At 44.3% G+C, this 19,853-nt stretch overlaps 1 protein-coding gene across 1 annotated transcript in view; it reads left to right on the top strand.

Annotated features, from left to right (window-relative positions):
- The window catches only part of LMBRD1 (LMBR1 domain containing 1), a 236,733-nt gene that overhangs the window by 163,820 nt on the left and 53,060 nt on the right, over positions 1 to 19,853 (top strand). The window contains exons 10-12 of the mRNA XM_073336361.2: positions 5,021 to 5,085; positions 6,107 to 6,209; positions 15,611 to 15,715. Of these exons, the coding sequence (XP_073192462.1) occupies positions 5,021 to 5,085; positions 6,107 to 6,209; positions 15,611 to 15,715 (273 nt within the window). The remainder of the gene's footprint in view (positions 1 to 5,020; positions 5,086 to 6,106; positions 6,210 to 15,610; positions 15,716 to 19,853) is intronic.

The raw sequence follows: 19,853 nt of genomic DNA, 5'->3' as shown, positions 1-19,853 counted from the left end.
TGCATCGTATGGCTAGGAGTTCCACATGTTAATATAAAACGTAATTTTCAGCTTTTAAATTAGTTGTTTTTTAATTTCGTTGGTTTGTATCAAGAGGGCCAATAGAACACCCAGTTTACATTTTCTCTGCATCATTCCTTAATATTTTAAATAAACCTTTTGCCATGTTGTTTATCACCCTGCATAGGAGCTGTTGTCATGGACCAGGACCCCATTGTGCTAGATGCCGTACAAATATAGAACAAAGACCATCCCTGCCTCAAAGAGGTTGGATTTGAGTATAAAACCAAGAGACAACTTAACTAAACAGTCTCTCTTTTCATGTTCTCTTCATATGGTAGTCTCTCTCCAGGTGCCTAATATCTTTGTCACCAATCTCTAGATACCTTCTCGGTCTGCTGTTTTCAAATAGGGTGACCAGAACCAAATGCATTATTCCAAGTGATAACATACCATTGATACTTACATAATGGCATAATATTTTCTGTATTTTCTTTCTCATTCTCTTTACTAGTGCTTTGGCTTCTGATTTTTTCACTAATGTGATAAATAAACATGTATTTCCTTTTTTTAAAAATTGATAATTTAAGTGAGGTGCAGACACAGGTCAATGAGTTTCCCAGTTCACAAGTGGGTCATGTCAATCAGGATTAGAACTCAAGTCTCCTGACTCTTTCAGTCCTGGACTCTGAAGGACTACAGTAGCCCCCTTTTCCTTCATAATACAACTGTAGAGGGATGAGATATCTTATATTTCCTCACTGGGCCAGAGCCAAAGATTATTGAACTCGATATAAAATCCTTTCATAGATCAATTTCATAGATCAAGGTACCCTACAACTGTTTCTGAACACCTTGCAATTTTTTAGTGTATTTATCCTCACAATACTTTGAGGTAGGAAGATATTATCCCTATTTTACAGATTAGAACTGATGCACAAAGTGAGTGAGTTGCCCAAAATCACAAGAGAGTCTGTAGCAGAGGGGAGAACTGAACCAATCTTGCAGGTCCCAAGCACTGAATCATCCTTTCTCCCTGAATCAGGCCTCATATTGTTTTCTTGTGAATACTACTTAGAAAATGTTTAAGATAAAAAAATCAAGAATTCCTAGTGAATTGTTTTCATTAATTTTATTTCATTCAAATCTTCGGCTGCCATCTCAGACTGTAGTTGTCTTAAACATGATCCATAACAAGTAAAAACCTTAACACTTACATATATATAATTGTATTTTAAATATATAACTTTGTGTAAAAATGAGCACCAGAAAACTTTTAAAGAAAGTAAAGTAATACTGTTTATTCCTGTGAACTGAGAAGAGGAAAATACAAGTGCTAATATGGAAATTGTATTCTGCAAACTGTTCTAGAGGTGAATTTTTCTAATATTACTGACGTTTAAATTCACACACAAAATATAATATTTTAATCCATAAGTTAGCCAAATATTGTATGGCTATCTTAAGTATTTGAGTAGTTTTGGTGTGAAAATTTTAAACATACATTTTCCTGTTAAGTGAGTCTTCAAACAACAGTTTACTAAAGCTCAAGCAAAGAAGCTGGTCCAGTTTGTTTTTAGTTTTAAAATATTGCAACAGTGTTGGAAGAAAGGTCTTAGGTATTGTAATGGATATGCTTATTAAAATGACAGTTAATGTGTATAGTGCTTATTAAACTAGGAGGAATATTTTGAGTTAAGTTCTTTAGTTTGGATATAAAAAATAGTGTAGTAACTGAATGAGAACTTAATCACTTTAGGAGAGTTCTATCAAAGGATCTGATCATGCCAGTGGCTATGGGCTGGTCTTCGCTACAGGGGGATCTACACTGCTGCAATCAATTCAGCAGGGGTATAATTTAGCAGGTTTAGTCAAGACCCTCCAATTTGACTTCACAGTGCTTTCGGGTCGACCCCGGTACTACAGCTCCCTGAGAAGATTAAGGTAAGTGAATGGGAGAATGTTTCCCATCAATGCAGGACAGTGAAGAAACCGGGGTAAGTCGACCTAAGCTACATCAACTCCATCTATGTTATTCACATAGCTGGAGTTGTGTAATTTAGGTCGATTTTCTCCTGGTAGTGAAGACAAGCCCTGAGACAGATTAACTATTAGTTGCGGATTACAGCATAAACACAAATTGTGCACTGCAGAATACAGAGATCTGCTCCTAAAGGTGAAACACTTGTGATTTTCTTTTTTTGTATAGTCTTAAAGAGGAGTAACTGTCTGTCTGAATCAGAATCTTCTTTTCATGGGCAGCTGTTGTAAATAAAATGTGGTATCATCATCAAAAGTAACTGTGCAGAATGGTTCTGGATAAAGAAAGCATAAGTGTCAAATGAATCAAAATGAAAAATACTGGAAAACTTTAACAATACTGTAGTTACCAAAATTTCTGAATTATTATACATTTCTGAATTATATTATTATATAATTTCTGAATTGCATATAAACATCAACAGGAGTAGACCACCGTGGTATATGTATATAAAAGGATGGTTATAGTCGGAACTCCTGGTACAGGAGTGATTCAGTTAAAGTCAAGATATACTGAAGATAGGAGTTTACTTTTGATTATATCAAATGTGAGACAGTTCTGGTTCTTTCAGAACATATGTTAGGAACCAGGTAATAGAGAAGAGAGACACGCAACTGGGATTAATTCGATAGTCATATCCGTGAGTACCAATTATCTCACTGGGGGGGGGGGGGAGATAAGGAAAATTAATTGCCATAGGACAAAAAGCTGGGGCACACCTATATACTTTTCATTTCTATGACTAAGTAAGTCTTTCTCAACAGTAATGCTCCGTAAGAACACTTAAAATGTTGGATATCATAATTGATGGTGTTGGTGGCTGCATATGAATGCAATAAGGAGGATTAATAAAATTAAAGCAAACTGGTACTCTGTGACAGTCAAGTTATCAAAAATTTGCATTATTTTTTTTTCTGTGGAGTGTCTGACCCAGATCAGTGCTGGAATCAAGGAGTTGATCCTGCAGGAAGACAAGAATTTGGCGTAGGGCAGTGCATTGGCACAATTTGGATTGAAACTGAATAAGTGAAATTGGCTAAAAACTGCTTAAAATAAGACAGTCCAAGGATTTTGAAAGACGGACCTCATAAAAGACAAGAATTAAAGGCAGAGTATTTTTAATTGCCTATTCCCAGATATCATCCAGTACATTTTTTCCTGTTGGGCAATATCTGTGGTTCAGAAATGTATCAGGCAGTAGTTCAGGTTAATGTTCATCTTCATGGCTCAAACTGCTTTGTCCAGGCATTCACTTAGCCCTGGTCTACACTGGGGCGGGGATCCATCTAAGTTACGCAACTTCAGCTACGTGAATGAGATTTTAGAAAAAATGGTGTCTTCACCGCCACGAGTCGACTGTTGCCGCTCCCTCTGCGCCTCTCATGGTGGTGTAGTACAGGAGTTGACGGGAGAGCACTCAGGGGTCAATTTATCAAGTCTAGACTAGACATGATAAATTGATGCTGGCTGGATCGATTGCTGCCTGCCGATCTGGCGGGTAGTGTAGACATACTCTTAGAGCTCAGTCCATGGAAATGAAGTTTTCAGTGGTTCCGGCTCCCTACATTCATGCTCTCTACCACTCTTTCTACAGAATGCAGGGAATAGATTCTTCAGCTTACCAACAGTTTTTTGCACAAGGAAGAAACATCAGTTTGTCAAAGCTAGTTAGCCTTATAAATTATCCACTTTTTCTAAAATCTCAAAACCCAAACATAACATGAAATTACTCAGTTAAGTTTTTTAGCCATTCTGCTAGCCTAAAATCCTAAGTGGCTCTTCTCTAAGCTTTTCCTGAAACTGATATTTCCTTTTTTCCTTTTGATAGGCTGTTCTGATTTTTCTTATGCATTTTGTTTAGCTGGTGGTTTTCTTTTTCCTAGTCTGTCCTCAAAAGTCTTTGAATAATTTCAAATACAATTTTCCTTTCTTAAGTGGCTTAAGTCTCTCTTAGCTGCACAATATCGTTTTGAAAAATGAAATCCTATGTGGCTTTGAAACACTAAACATAGCTTTTGAAATTCTAAATCCTGCTTGGCTGAGGGGGGAACTGGAAGTGTATTCATGTTGCCAGAAGCCTCTTTATTGAAGGCATGCAGAATGAATATTTGGGCCACATTACATTATTTCGCTTCTTATTAGACCTATCTCCTGCAAATGAGGTTTTCAACAAGCGTGTCCTTTTGGCAGTTGTGTGTTTAAAAAAAAAAAGGGGAGGGTCTTAGTTTCTCTTCTAGTACTATTTCCTCCCAAGGTATGGCTCGCCTGTTTTGATCCTTTTCCAGTGGAGAGGAGGACAATTGCAAAAGACCAATCACTAGTGATGGCATTTTTCGTAGACCTCTTCTATCTGGACCCAATATAGCAAGGGAGGAAATTAAGTCTGTGCTTTGTTTTCTCTGTAGTACAGTCAAATCTCTATTTGGCACATAGTTAAACTTTTCTATGCTTTTTACTATAGCAAGTATAAGGACACACATTTTTCATAGTAAATGTTACATTTGTTCAGTATAACCTTTCACATGCACTCATCTTTCTCTTTTATGTTTCCATGACTAAGGGATGGGAGAGCACTGTATCAGCTTACAGCACACTACCGAAATTTAAAACATTTCACATTCAGTTCTATGAATAAGGTTTACGTCATCCCCGGGCAAAAGCAATGAATTCCTTTTTGCCTTAGTTAACTGTGGGGTGGGAGGGAGATACTATTTTAAGTGGTTAAATGAATACCCTTTACCTTTTGGAGCATTCCTTTCAAACTCTTCCCTCATTCATAAGTCATTTAAAACATGTATGTGGAAAAAGTGGATGGAAATACTCACTAAACAAAACAATCATCCTAGCTCAATTTGGTTAAAAGATTATAGCACATAAACAGCCTTTGATCAATAAAATTGATTATAAAGTTTTTGTGCTTTTTAATATCAACTTCAAAGAGCATTTCAGCTACATTATAATAATATATCTTTGTTTTAGATCATATGGGGAGTATTTTTCATCCTTGTGGCACTGTTGTTCACCATTTCTCTCTTCCTGTCAAAGTAAGTATATTGCAGTGTCCATTTTGTAAATAAGTTACACGGATCATGTGCTGTATACCTTTTATCTAAGCTAAAATCCATTCGTATGATCTATTAATCTTAAGAGTTGTCTGCTTTACTTTAGAAGCGTTCTGCAGTGGTGTACTTTTGTCTTGCCACATTCCTGTAACTGACTGTACTGTCATATTTAACATTATACACCTAAACTAAATTTTGATGAAGCTGAAACAGGTAAGTCAATAAAACATTGATTAAATAAAGATTGATCAGTTTGTTTTTCTTAACTATCCACTATAAAAGAGTGAGCACGCTACCACTGATACACCAAATATATTAATCATATGTGTAGACAAATGCAAATAAAGGGACTACTTATGTGCTACAAAATAAGCATGGGCTTATGTGCCTTCTGGGTTAGGGAAACAGTGCTCAACACCTTGTGGGTACTGAGTTCTCAATCTCCTTTCTGCATATTCTTTAGGTCCTGGTCATGTCCATGTTTTGTGAAGCTTAAAGTAGTATAGTCAACTGGAAATATAAGTAGTTTGTTTTTTAGAAGTTGTCTGTTACATCATCTGTCCCTGAGTCCAGTCCCCCTATGGTGTTTTGGGGACTTTTCATGTTTAAGCATCACTTTCCCTATTTTAAAAATATTTCCCTCTTCCCTGTTACGTGAAATACCCATACAAACAAAAAGGAGAAACTGAGTAAGGGATAGATCGTGCAAAGATACATGTGCGTAGTCGCATTGACTTCACGTGAATAACTTGACTTGCATGTTTGCAGGACCAGACCATAGCTAACAATACAGGGGGAGCTATAGCATTAACAAAGTAAAGAAACTAAAAAAGTTTTCTTTCAATTATAACTTCTTTGGTGTTTATAACGGTTTCTAAAAAAATCTTAAACACAAGAGTGATTTTTTAATCTGACATCCCTTTAAGTGAAACATGAATAAAAATGGTCTATGGAGAGGGGAAAAAAGCCATTATAATTAACCAGTTTTCCCTGTTTACTGCAGCTTGGACAAAGCTCTCCATTCAGCTGGCATCAATTCTGGATTTATAATTTTAGGAACTAATCTGACCAATCCATTGAATATGCTTTTACCTGTTCTACAAACTGTAAGTAAAACAATAATTGGCAAATATATATATGTAATAAACTTGCTAATATATGCTAGGATTTAGGAGACCATTGCAGATTAAAAAAATCTTGAGTCTGCAAATTAGCATTTTTGATTTATCTATTAGTTAAACTTCATTTTTGACATACTTTGTTTTAATTTAATATTGGTAATATACTGGTAAATCTGTGTCAATGAATATTATAATAGTCTAAATAAAATACTTCACTACAGCAATCTCTTAAATATTTGCTGAGAAGTAAAACTTAAACTTTTTGTGAACTGTAAGTTTTGCAGATTAGCACATTGAAACACCAGGGCCCTCTTGCACTGTATATGTTGAAACATGGAATTACTCCTCAAATGATTATCCAGACAAATTCCACTCTTTGGGTTTATGCCCCCTGCACATGTGATCAGATTCTTTTGAAATGGCAGTGTCCGTTGGGGCAGTGCCTGCACACTATGAGCACTCGTGACCGTTTTAGCTGAAGATTTAAGGAGCGGGTTAGCCTCCGCAGCCTCTCAGTTCCTTCTTACTGTCCATGTCTACAAGATGGAACCCTGCAGTCTGTCTCTTCAACCTACAAGAAATAAGCTGGAGCTGCTGCTGTTTATAATTATTGAGACAAATATCAAATATCTGTTGGTTTGAAAAAAAATTCCTTGTGAATAGAGGGCATTAATGGGGTTTCTAATGCCTCTTCTTCCCCCCCCCCCAATCCCTCTGTGCACAAACCTAAAATAGCCAGAGGAAAATCCCCATGATTCAAAATCTGTCCCTCCTGCAATACAACAGTGCCCGCAAATGATGGCCATTCAAGTTGCCTCTTGTGCCCCTTGCCTAAGCATGTGTCAGAGCGCTGCATGGTGCACAAGCTGGTTTTGAGCAACGACTTGAAAGCTAAAGAGGGAAGACTAAAGCTACATCATGAGACCTCAGTGCAAATGTTGTCAGATCTGGGTAAACAAATGAGGACATCTCCTTTCATTCAGTCTCACTTCTCTAGTGCCCCACTGAGCCACAATGACACCCCAAACTCAAGAACTTCCACTTTTCCCAGCAATGGGGTTGCAAGGAGCATGGCTCCAAGAACCAGGGAAGGCACAGCTATCCTTCCCTAGCAGCAGTACCAGATGATCCTGTACCAACTACACTAGCACCCGGGGAAACAGACTCTAAGCTTATTGGTGGCAGAGGATTCATCAGCTCAGAGTGCCATATTGGTGCTGTGAAGGTCTTATCAGCACCAAAACAGTTCTCAGCATTGACAGTCTTGGCTGTGACTGCTAGCAGAGTCCCTGATTCTGGACAGACTGAGGGTGACAATCAGCCAGGTTCATTCTGCAACCCAGCAGTACTGGCGACTCCTGAGGGAATTCTGTGCCAAAAAATAAAAAATTCTGCCAATTTTTCTTGTCAGTAAATAAATGTGGAGGCTTCAGCATGGCAGTGGGACGCGCACACACCATTGACTGCATGGAAGTGGGAGATCACCCTATGCCCCCTCCTGGGACATGGACATGGCGGTGAGGCTGCTCCCGACCCGCCCTAGAAACACCCCTGGGCCCTTCCCTTCTGTGCCACATGCACCAGATGTGGGAAGACAGGCTAAGCCCAGCAGTGTCCAAGTGTGGAGGGGATCCAGGTGTAGGGTGAGAAAGTTGTTTGTGGGTCAGTTTCAGTGAGGGCAACTCAGTAGGGAGTCTGGGGTAATGGGACACTATGTTGGGGTGGTCCAGATGCACAGGGTGGAGCTCATCGGGGTGGGGATTTGAGTGCAGGGGACTCAGTGGGGGATGGTCTGGGTGCAAGGTTGGGGGTCTGAAGGCAGGGGGTGGGGCTCAGCGGGAGGGTCTGTGTGCAAGTGGGCTCTGGATGCAGGGGGTGGGGTTCTGGGTGTGTGTTGGGGGGACTCAGTAGGGTGTCTTGATATGGGGGCAGGTCCAGATGCACGGTGGTGGGCAGACGGGAGTAGCTTCCCGTATGGGTGACCTCTCCCTCCACAGCTGAGGAGCGATGTGGGTGGGAGAGTGAAGCTTCCTGCAGCCCGGGAAAGTTCTTCTTTGAGTGCTTGCTCATGTCAATTCCATTCTAGGTGTGTGCATGCCCACGTGCGTGGTCGCTGGAGATTTTTGCCCTATGGTATCCATAGGGCCAGCAGTGGCGTCGCCTTGAGTGCTCCGCTCGTGCATCGGTATATCGGGTGCCACCAGCCTTACGCCCTCTCAGTTCCTTCTTACTGCCTGTGGTGGTTAGTTGGAGTGCCTTTCCTTGCATAGCAAGGGCTAGTGGTTTCATCTCTTCTGACTTCAAGCCTTAGGGCCTTGTAAATAGTTTATAGTAGTTAGTGTTAAGTAATTGTGAAATGTAGTTAGAAGTTAGTCCCAGCAAGGGCATGTCCTGGTCTCCGGGGTTTAAGCTCTGGGTGGACTGCAACAGGCCTATACCTGTAAGTGACCCCTCACAGCAGCTGCCTTAAGTGCTTGGGGGAATCACATGTGAAGGAGAAATGTCGTATTTGTAAAAAAATGTTGACCCAGGACTCAGTGGGATATTGGTTTGCGGGCTTGCCTCATGGAGGCTGCCCTTCGTCCGGCTTCCGAGCCATCCTGCCAAGTCTCATCTAATACATCTGCGTTGGTGCGATCCCCGTCCAGCACCATTCCCCATCACTGGTGCCCAAAAAGAAATCAAAGAAGCACAGCTCTCCAGCATGAGGCAAGAAGGGCCATGGGACATTGGGCAAAGGACCTGCTGCTTCTTGACCTGCTGCTCACAAACCGGGAAGAATTAGTAGGGGAAGCAAAAGTGGATGGGAACCTGGGAGGCAGTGACCATGAGATGGTCGAGTTCAGGATCCTGGCACAAGGAAGAAAGGAAAGCAGCGGAATACGGACCCTGGACTTCAGAAAAGCAGACTTAGACTCCCTCAGGGAACTGATGGGCAAGATCCCCTGGGAGAATAACATGGGGGGGAAAGGAGTCCAGGAGAGCTGGCTGTATTTTAAAGAATCCTTATGGAGGTTACAGGGACAAACCATCCCGATGTGTAGAAAGAATAGTAAATATGGCAGGCGACCAGCTTGGCTTAACAGTGAAATCCTTGCTGATCTTAAACACAAAAAAGAGGCTTACAAGAAGTGGAAGATTGGACAAATGACCAGGGATGAGTATATAAATATTGCTCGGATATGTAGGAATGGAATCAGGAAGGCTAAATCACACCTGGAGTTGCAGCTAACGAGGGATGTTAAGAGTAACAAGAGGGGTTTCTTCAGGTATGTTGGCAATAAGAAGAAAGCCAAGGAAAGTGTGGGCCCCTTACTAAAGGAGGGAGGCAACCTAGTGACAGAGGATGTGGAAAAAGCTAATGTACTCAATGCTTTTTTTGCCTCTGTCTTCACGAACAAGGTCAGCTCCCAGACTACTGCACTGGGCAGCACAGCATGGGGAGGAGGTGGCCAGCCCTCTGTGAAGGAAGAAGTGGTTGGGGACTATTTAGAAAAACTGGACGCGCACAAGTCCATGGGGCCGGATGTATTGCATCCGAGAGTGCTAAAGGAATTGGCGGATGTGATTGCAGAGCCATTGGCCATTATCTTTGAAAACTCATGGCGATCGGGGGAAGTCCCGGAAGATTGGAAAAAGGCTAATGTAGTGCCCATCTTTAAAAAAGGGAAGAAGGATGATCCTGGGAACTACAGACCGGTCAGCCTCATCTCAGTCCCCGGAAAAATCATGGAGCATGTCCTCAAGGAATCAATTCTGAAGCACTTAAATGAGAGGAAAGTGATCAGGAACAGTCAGCATGGATTTGCCAAGGGAAAGTCATGCCTGACTAATCTAATTGCCTTCTATGATGAGATAACTGGTTCTGTGGATGAAGGGAAAGCAGTGGATGTGTTATTCCTCGACTTTAGCAAAACTTTTGACACAGTCTCCCCCAGTATTCTTGTCAGCAAGTTAAAGAAGTATGGGCTGGATGGATGCACTACAGGGTGGGTAGAAAGTTGGCTAGATTGTCGGGCTCAGCGGGTAGTGATCAATGGCTCCATGTCTAGTTGGCAGCCGGTATCTAGCGGAGTGCCCCAAGGATCAGTCCTGGGGCCGGTTTTGTTCAATATCTTCATTAATGATCTGGAGGATGGTGTGGACTGCACCCTCAGCAAGTTTGCAGATTACACTAAACTGGGAGGAGTGGTAGATACGCTGGAGGGTAGGAATAGGTTACAGAGGGCCCTAGACAAATTAGAGGATTGGGCCAAAAGAAATCTGATGAGGTTCAACAAGGACAAGTGCAGAGTCCTGCACTTAGGACAGAAGAATCCAATGCACCGCTACAAACTAGGGACCGAATGGCTAGGCAGCAGTTCTGCAGAGAAGGACCTAGGGGTTACAGTGGACGAGAAGTTGGATATGAGTCAAGAGTGTGCCCTTGTTGCCAAGAAGGCCAATGGCATTTTGGGATGTATAAGTAGGGGCATTGCCAGCAGATCGAGGGACGTGATCGTTCCCCTCTGTTCGACATTGGTGAGGCCTCATCTGGAGTACTGTGTCCAGTTTTGGGCCCCACACTACAAGAAGGATGTGGATAAATTGGAGAGAGTCCAGCGAAGGGAAACGAAAATGATTAGGGGACTGGAACACATGAGTTATGAGGAGAGGCTGAGGGAACTGGGATTGTTTAGTCTACGGAAGAGAAGAATGAGGGGGGATTTGATAGCTGCTTTTAACTACCTGAAAGGTGGATCCAAAGAGGATGGATCTAGACTATTCTCAGTGATAGCAGATGACAGGACAAGGAGTAATGGTCTCAAGTTTCAGTGGGGGAGGTTTAGGTTGGATATTAGGAAAAACTTTTTCACTAGGAGGGTGGTGAAACACTGGAATGTGTTACCTAGGGAGGTGGTGGAATCTCCTTCCTTAGAAGTTTTTAAGGTCAGGCTTGACAAAGCCCTGGCTGGGATGACTTAGTTGGGGTTGGACAAGATGGCCTCCAGAGGTCCCTTCCAAGTCTGTTATTCTATGATTCTATGACCCAGTTTGGGCCACCCAGCCACTCTGGAGCCACGTGTACGTGCCTCCCCAGTCGGGGCCCTTAGTCCCTTAAAGGATTTGCCACCGACTCGCAGGAGCAGTAGGTGATCCAAATTCTTGATGACATCGACACTTTCCAAAGCTCCCCTGATGCTGAGAGAGTAGAGGTCTCTGCCTGTGCCACTAGCACTGCCAGTGCCACAGGAAACAGTAAAGGCTCCCTATGAGGGTGGGCCACCCACTAACGCCTTTCAGGGGGCAGTGGAGCACCACTTATCCCCCGAGACAAGGCAGTGCTCTCCTCCTCCATGCCACAGAACTCTGGAGTAGCAGACCAGATCCTCTGGGTCTCCTGCTCGGTCACTGGCACCGCAATCGCGGTTTCTGCTGTCTCAATGTGCATTGCCTAAGGTGAGACACCGGTCTCTGTACTACCGGCACCATTCGCCCCCTGCCAGTCATCCTCTAGGCACAGATCTTGGTTGCTTGCCTCATGGAAGCATTTTCCGTCACGACTCCGGTCCCCTCAATACCGGCACCGGTCCTCTCTCTCCAGGCACCAGTGTCGACAGTCCCACGGTGGTCACCGGAAGTGGATTCCTCTAGCACAGAAGGGTAGTTCTGACTCCCAGACTCCACCAACTCAGTTGGGCTCCCGAGACCACGTTGACATCGACGGCATCATCTTGGCAGCATGGCAAGTGGCCAGCACAGTTGCCTTATTGGAGCCCGGGGGGCAATGCCGGTCATGACACTGCCCCCTTCGCACCGCTCATCTGCTGCTGCCTCAGAGCAACAGTTGGTGACACCGACGGTACAGGAGTTGCGCTTGGAGGTCGGGAGGAGAGGAGAGGAGACTGCGCCCACCCCTAAACCTCCCTCCACCTTGGGGAACAGTTGCTTCTCCGAACAGACGGATGCGAGGTTCAATGGGTTGAAGGACACTTGGGCCTCCGTTTGCTTGTTGAGCATGCGTACGCCGCAGTCTTCACGGAAGCAGTTCTGGCTGCCCCCACCACCAAGGCCTTGGCAGCCTTGTTAGGGGTTTGCAAGGAGAAGGGAGAAAGACATGAGTTTTATTTGTCACAGCCCTTCCTTCTCCCGCTTGCCGCACAGCGAGGCATCCCGGGGGCCAGAAGCACTCGTTTTGAAGGTGCTCTCAAGAGCGACGCCCCAGTCAATTTCTTGGATCCACCTTGTTCTTTCCTTGACTGTCTTGGTCCCTACCGTTTGGCCTGGTTGCAGGTCACCTCGGACCACTGGGTGCTAGACGTAGTATTTCAGGGCTATACCCTGCAATTTTTGGCCACTTCCCCTCTTCCCCATCCATCTTCAGGGATCCTTCTCATGTCAACTCCTCATTCAAGACATTGAGAACCTCCTGTGCCTGGAAGCAGTGGAGGAGGTCCCTCGGGACGTGAAAGGCAAGGGTTTCTATTCCCGCTACTTCCTAATCCTGAAAGCAAAAGGGGGCCTCAGATGAGGAGTGCAGGCTATGCACCCTGGACGTCAAGAGGGCACTGGTCTTCTACGTAGACAGAACAAAGCCGTTCAGTAAGTCAACACAGTTGTTCATTGTGGTGGCAGATAGAATGAAAGGTCGCGCAGTGTTTGCTCTGAGGATTTCATCCTGGATCACAGCCTGCATCCGCTACTGCTATGAGCTGGCGAAAGTGCCTCCGCCAGCGATCGTGACTGCACACTCAACTAGGACACAAGCATCGTCAGTTGCCTTCCTGGCACAGGTACCAATCCGAGAGATCAGTAGGGATGCTACCTGGCCGTCTGTCCAGACGTTCACATCTCATTATGCGCTTACCCAGCAGAGACACGATGCTTACTTTGGCAGAGCAATGCTGCAAGACCCTGAACTCCGAGCCCTCCTCCACTGATACTGCTTGTGAGCCACCTAGAATGGAATTGACATGAGCAAACACTTGAAGAACAAAAAATGCTTAGCCACCATTTTCATAACTGTTCTTCAAGATGTGTTGCTCATGTCCATTCCATTACCCACCTTCCTGTCCCCCTGTTGGAGTTGTCGGCAAGAAGGAACTGAGAGGGCATAGGGCTGGCAGCACCTGATATACGGACATATGAGCATGGCACTCAAGGGGGCACCACAGCTGGCCATATGGATACCGCTAAGGCAAAAATCTCCGACGACCACGCACTTGGGCGCGCACGCACCTAGAATGAAGTGGACATGAGAAACACATCTCTAAGAACAACAGTTATGAAAAAGGTGGGTAACCGTTTTTTTTTCCCGGGGATGGGTCAGCCCCGGCCCTTCCTTTCAGGGGAAGAGCAAGTCCCATCCTTCCCAGCTGGGACTAGCTGAGCCCAGCGCAGGATAGTAGCCACCTGCCGGGGAGTCCTCAGCCCCACCCTCCTGCTCCTGCTCTGCAGTGATTTACCTCTCCGCTGGCTGCTCTAGGGACCTGAAATGCTCCTCCCCATGTGTCACATGACTGCCCTTGCGGCTTCCCTTTACTTCCCCATCAGAAAGTCATTTTTGTGTGGGGGGAGGGAAGAAATCTGCAGGGGACATGAATTTGGTGCATGCGCAGTGGTGCAGAATTTTCCCAGGAGTAATTGGCCATAAATCTAAACAGACAGGACTTATCAGAGCGCTTTGTGCCCTGCCTATGGAGGGAGACTTCACTTACTCAGCCTCCTCAGGTGATCGCATCAGATCATCTTCACCAGAATCCGAACTGTCCCTTCCATGGACAGACAGTCCAGGGAGAAATCCCTTAGGTGTGCTCATAAGTCAGTGGGGTCAGTAAGAGATCTGCAGAGCTGGAATCCCCATATGTCCTCTTTCCCCAGGTCCTATTTGGGCCCCATGGTGGGGCGGTGGGGACAATTCATATGTTAGGAAACCAGCTGACTAGATCTCCAAGTCAAGGTCTTCCTTACTAAAGCATTTGCTGCAGCCAGCTTCATCACCAGTTTCAACTCTCTCTCTATCAATGAATGAAAATACTTATATATATATATTAGTAGAGGAGGGACAAGGAGTCAGTGGAGATGATCTTTCCCAAACACCAACAACCAGTGGCCATCTCCCTGGACAGAGCAACCAATCCTAGATCTACAGCCTCTTCAGACAGTGTTTTCTGGAACATAATGAAATTAGCGAATACTCTGGACGCTCCTCTGGAGATACTCCAAATAAAGCTGCATAAACTACTGGACATTTGCAACCCTCTCTGTCAGGTAGAACGGCCCTACAAAAGGCCATGTAAGTTACATAGGTACATCTCTACCCTGATATAATGTGACCCAATATAACACAAATTCAGATATAACGCGGTAAAGCAGCACTCTGGGGAGCGGGGCTGTGTGCTCCAGCGGATTAGCGTGTCTGGCTCTGACACGCTGCTCTGAGCAGCGTGTTAAGGGTGCCGGGCTGGGGCCAAGGGATTGGATAAGGGGCAGAAGGTCTCGGTGGGGCAGTCAGGGGACAGGGAGCAGAGGGGGTAGGATGGTCTCTGGAGGCGAGGAATGGGGGCATTGGATAGGGCGTGGGAATCTGGGGGGGGCCTGTCAGGGGACAGGGCTGTGGATAGGGGTCGGGGCAGTCAGGGGACAAGGAGCAGGGGGGTTGGGTGGGGTTTTGGGAGGGGTGGTTAGGGGCAGGAAGTCTCTGGAGGGGACAGTCAGGGGACAAGGAGCAGGGGAGGTTGGATGGGTCGGGGGTTCTGAGGGGTCAGTCAGGGGGCGGGAAGTGACTATTAACATAAATGCTCGAGGCCAAAGCAAGTTTGATATAACATGGTTTCACCTATAACTCGGTAAGATTTTTTTTGGCTCCCAAGGACTGTGTTATATCAGGGTAGAGGTGTAATTGTGTAGTTTTTTTTTAATAAAGGTTTATATTAACTTTGACTTTACTCTAGAAATGATATATGAATGTTATATCTCTTATGTTAACTCATTTGAAAGAGACCTCTTGCACTATTCTAACTCTGGACTTTACTGTAAGTAGAACTAAATAGTCTAGCCCAACATTTGAAATTTGAATGAAGCAATATCTAATTCAAATCGAGGTGAAGCTTGGAAAAAATTCACAAAGCTATTCAATCTCTTTTCTAAATTGGACTATTAATTGTTTCAGCTCTATTTGTAATTAATTGTCTTATGTTTTAAATCAGGCAGTTTTCCTTCCCTTACCACCTCAAACACTATCAAAATGAAAAGTTCTGATATATATAGCGTCTCATTGTGTTAAGAAACCTGTTTTTAAAATTAGATGATCAGCCACTCTTGTAATTTGATTGGTGTTGAGTATTTGTAATGTTAGTGTTTTCATTTCTTTTTTCAGCTTATATATTAATATCGTTCTCTTTTAGGTTTTTCCACTTGATTATATCCTCATTACAACAATTATTATGTATTTTATCTTCACTTCAATGGCAGGGATTCGAAACATGGGTATATGGTTCTTTTGGATAAGGGTAAATATTACTTATTTACTAAAATTTAACATTTATAAATTACTGTATTTAAAAAGATATTTAAAATGTATAACAGATACAAAAGGACCTTGCAGAATTTTCTCTATCATATTCTAAAAGCTAAAATGGTGTGAAGCAATTATTCTTTTTAAACAATATTACAATAAATTGTTTTAGCAAGAGTCTTAAGAGTTTCTTCCATGTTTTGAAAAGCTAGATTGTATTTTGGCTTGATGGCCTAGTTTAAAGGAGGGCAAGCAGTTTCAATTCGAGACAAAATTTCAACTATCAAGCCAGCAGAGTCTGGGAGCTTTGTGGAAGCAGCACATTCAATGTATTGCCAACCCTAAGTATTCAAATATCATGACTTATGTGTGGAGGCAGAGTGTAGGGGTGTGGAAGGCTCTGTGTGTGTGGGGCGAGGGGGTGGGGGGTTGGCTTCTGTTTTTTTAGGCTTCAGGGTGGAAGTCACCTGCCCCAAAAGTGTGAGCGCATTTCAGGGTCAAAATTCAACCTTCAAATGTTCCTGTAACAATGTAGACTCTTGTTTGTTTGCTTGTTTGCTCAGAAGAAGACTCCTCTTACCTAGTGACAGAGGATGTGGAAAAAGCTAATGTACTCAATGCTTTTTTTGCCTCTGTCTTCACTAAGAAGGTCAGCTCCCAGACTGCTGCGCTGGGCATCACAAAATGGGGAAGAGATGGCCAGTGCTCTGTGGAGATAGAGGTGGTTAGGGACTATTTAGAAAAGCTGGACGTGCACAAGTCCATGGGGCCGGACGAGTTGCATCCGAGAGTGCAGAAGGAATTGGCGGCTGTGATTGCAGAGCCATTGGCCATTATCTTTGAAAACTCGTGGCGAACCGGGGAAGTCCCGGATGACTGGAAAAAGGCTAATGTAGTGCCAATCTTTAAAAAAGAGAAGAAGGAGCATCCTGGGAACTACAGGCCAGTCAGCCTCACCTCAGTCCCTGGAAAAATCATGGAGCAGGTCCTCAAAGAATCAATCCTGATGCACTTGCATGAGAGGAAAGTGATCAGGAACAGCCAGCATGGATTCACCAAGGGAAGGTCATGCCTGACTAATCTAATTGCCTTTTATGATGAGATTACTGGTTCTGTGGATGAAGGGAAAGCAGTGGATGTATTGTTTCTTGACTTTAGCAAAGCTTTGACACGGTCTCCCACAGTATTCTTGTCAGCAAGTTAAGGAAGTATGGGCTGGATGAATGCACTATAAGGTGGGTAGAAAGCTGGCTAGATTGTCGGGCTCAACGGGTAGTGATCAATGGCTCCATGTCTAGTTGGCAGCCGGTGTCAAGTGGAGTGCCCCAAGGGTCGGTCCTGGGGCCGGTTTTGTTCAATATCTTCATAAATGATCTGGAGGATGGTGTGGATTGCGCACTCAGCAAATTTGCGGATGATACTAAACTGGGAGGAGTGGTAGATACGCTGGAGGGGAGGGATAGGATACAGAAGGACCTAGACAAATTGGAGGATTGGGCCAAAAGAAATCTGATGAGGTTCAATAAGGATAAGTGCAGGGTCCTGCACTTAGGACGGAAGAATCCAATGCACCGCTACAGACTAGGGACCGAATAGCTAGGCAGCAGTTCTGCGGAAAAGGACCTAGGGGTGACAGTGGACAAGAAGCTGGATATGAGTCAGCAGTGTGCCCTTGTTGCCAAGAAGGCCAATGGCATTTTGGGATGTATAAGTAGGGGCATAGCGAGCAGATCGAGGGACGTGATCGTTCCCCTCTATTCGACATTGGTGAGGCCTCATCTGGAGTACTGTGTCCAGTTTTGGGCCCCACACTACAAGAAGGATGTGGATAAATTGGAGAGAGTCCAGCGAAGGGCAACAAAAATGATTAGGGGTCTAGAACACATGACTTATGAGGAGAGGCTGAGGGAGCTGGGATTGTTTAGCCTGCAGAAGAGAAGAATGAGGGGGGATTTGATAGCTGCTTTCAACTACCTGAAAGGGGGTTCCAAAGAGGATGGATCTAGACTGTTCTCAATGGTGGCAGATGACAGAATGAGGATTAATGGTCTCAAGTTGCAGTGGGGGAGGTTTAGATTGGATATTAGGAAAAACTTTTTCACTAAGAGGGTGGTGAATCACTGGAATGCGTTACCTAGGGAGGTGGTAGAATCTCCTTCCTTAGAGGTTTTTAAGGTCAGGCTTGACAAAGCCCTGGCTGGGATGATTTAACTGGGAATTGGTCCTGCTTCGAGAAGGGGGTTGGACTTGATGACCTTCAGGGGTCCCTTCCAGCCCTGATATTCTATGATTCTTACCCTTTCCTAATCTCGAGAGTGGAGGAACTACCAGTCTGTCCTCCTCCCTTACGATTATCCTATCTGTTTTCCCTCCCCGCATTTTCACTTGTCCACTCGGTTTTCTCCCCCATGGTCTCTTGTCTCCAGTCCCAGATCTTCTCCTGAACTCCACATTCCCCTCTCTCCTCGGTTTCCTGTTCAAGTCACTAACCTTAAAGTCCAGAGAGTGGCCATCTTTACTAAGGAAAAAGTTGTGGCCCATTGCCACATGCAAAGCCTGTAGGCAGCCCTCTTGAATGAGGATAGTTTGGCGTCAGCCCCACTGAAAATAAAATGAGGTGGTGACAGTCATTTGGAATAAGGAAAACTGCAAATTTTGAAGGTAGGGAGCTAATATCTTAGGATATTTTGTAAAATATTGTTGATAGGGTTTGATCATTTGTTGTCAGCGATCTCTAGAGGATGATCTTTCACAGCTTTTATTTTTCATGGGTCCTTAGGTAATGAAGAGTCCCATCCTTGAGCCACAGGCTTGTTGGAAGACATTGCAGGTGGTGGAAGACAGAGCTGGCCCATGATTGCTGCATGACAGTTGTCTTTCCTTTTCTTTTCTGGTGTTTTTCTGCAACCAGGTCAATGCAATTTTCCTCAAAAGTGGACATTTCCTCTCTGACAAGTCTTTGCCAGTTACCCGTATCATGGGCTGCTGTCTCCCAGTATGTGGTGTTGATGCCACATCTCTTGATGTTTACTCTGAGGATGTCTTTAAAGTGTTTCTTTTGGCCTCCCCATTTCCTTTCTCCTTTAGTGAGAGTTCATCAGGCATGCGCGCACAGTGCCTGCTTCACCTCAGCTGATGCTGGGTAATCAGGGCCTCAGCAATGAAGATGTTGGCCTCTGTGAGGACACTGACATTGGTTCAATGATCCTCCCACTGTATGTTGAGGATCTTCAGAAGAAAGTGCTTGTGCTGGCATTCCAGGTTTCTCAGGTGTTTTCAGTAGGTCACCCAAGTTTCACAGCCATAGAGGAGAGTTTATAAACTAACTTTATAAACCACGACTTTATAAATTAAGAGTCTAATACGTGTTCTGATGTTGTGATTGTTGAACACCCAGCAAGACAGTCTGCCAAAGGTAAGGCTGGCAATTCGAATTCTGTGATGAATCTTGATGTCTGTCTGTCCTCTGCAAGAGATGGCTGCCAAGGTAGGCAAAGTATTCTACATTTTCCAGTTCTTCTTTGTCGATGTAGATCTTCCTTGCTGGGTCTGATTGACCGGGAACTGGCTGGTGGAGAACTTTTTGTTTTGCCAATGTTCAGAATAGCCCTAGGCCTTTGTAAGCTGTTCGCTGCCATCAGGACTGATTTGAGAACAGCAACACTAAGGTTACAAACAAATGGTGGGAGGACAAAGCAAAAGAAATCCAAACATTCGATGACTCACAGATATGATATGCGGCCCTTTTTTTGAGAGACCTAGACCCTGTATGTACCAAGCACATGTGGCCTCACACCTCTGAGATCTGAAGATGGTAGTACCCTTCTTAAAGATAACTAATCTATCGAAGAGTGCTGGAAGGAACACTACCTAAAGCTTCTAAATCGAGAATTGACCTTGATTGACGACACCACCAACTCCATCCCTCAGCACCCAATCAGGGAATATCTTGCCAACCCACTAACATGCAAGGAGGTCCGCAAAGCAATTAAACAAACTAAGAACAATAAAGCACCAGGTCCTGATGGCATACCAGCTGAAGTACTGAAAGTGGGGGGAGAAACATTGGCTAACACGCTTCACTTGCTGCTCCTCAAAATCTGGCGCACTGAAGAAATCCCTGCTGGCTTATG

This window comes from Lepidochelys kempii, chromosome 3 (assembly GCF_965140285.1).
Source record: "Lepidochelys kempii isolate rLepKem1 chromosome 3, rLepKem1.hap1, whole genome shotgun sequence".
NCBI lineage: Eukaryota > Metazoa > Chordata > Testudines > Cheloniidae > Lepidochelys > Lepidochelys kempii.
This window is presented reverse-complemented; position numbering and strand designations above follow the sequence as displayed.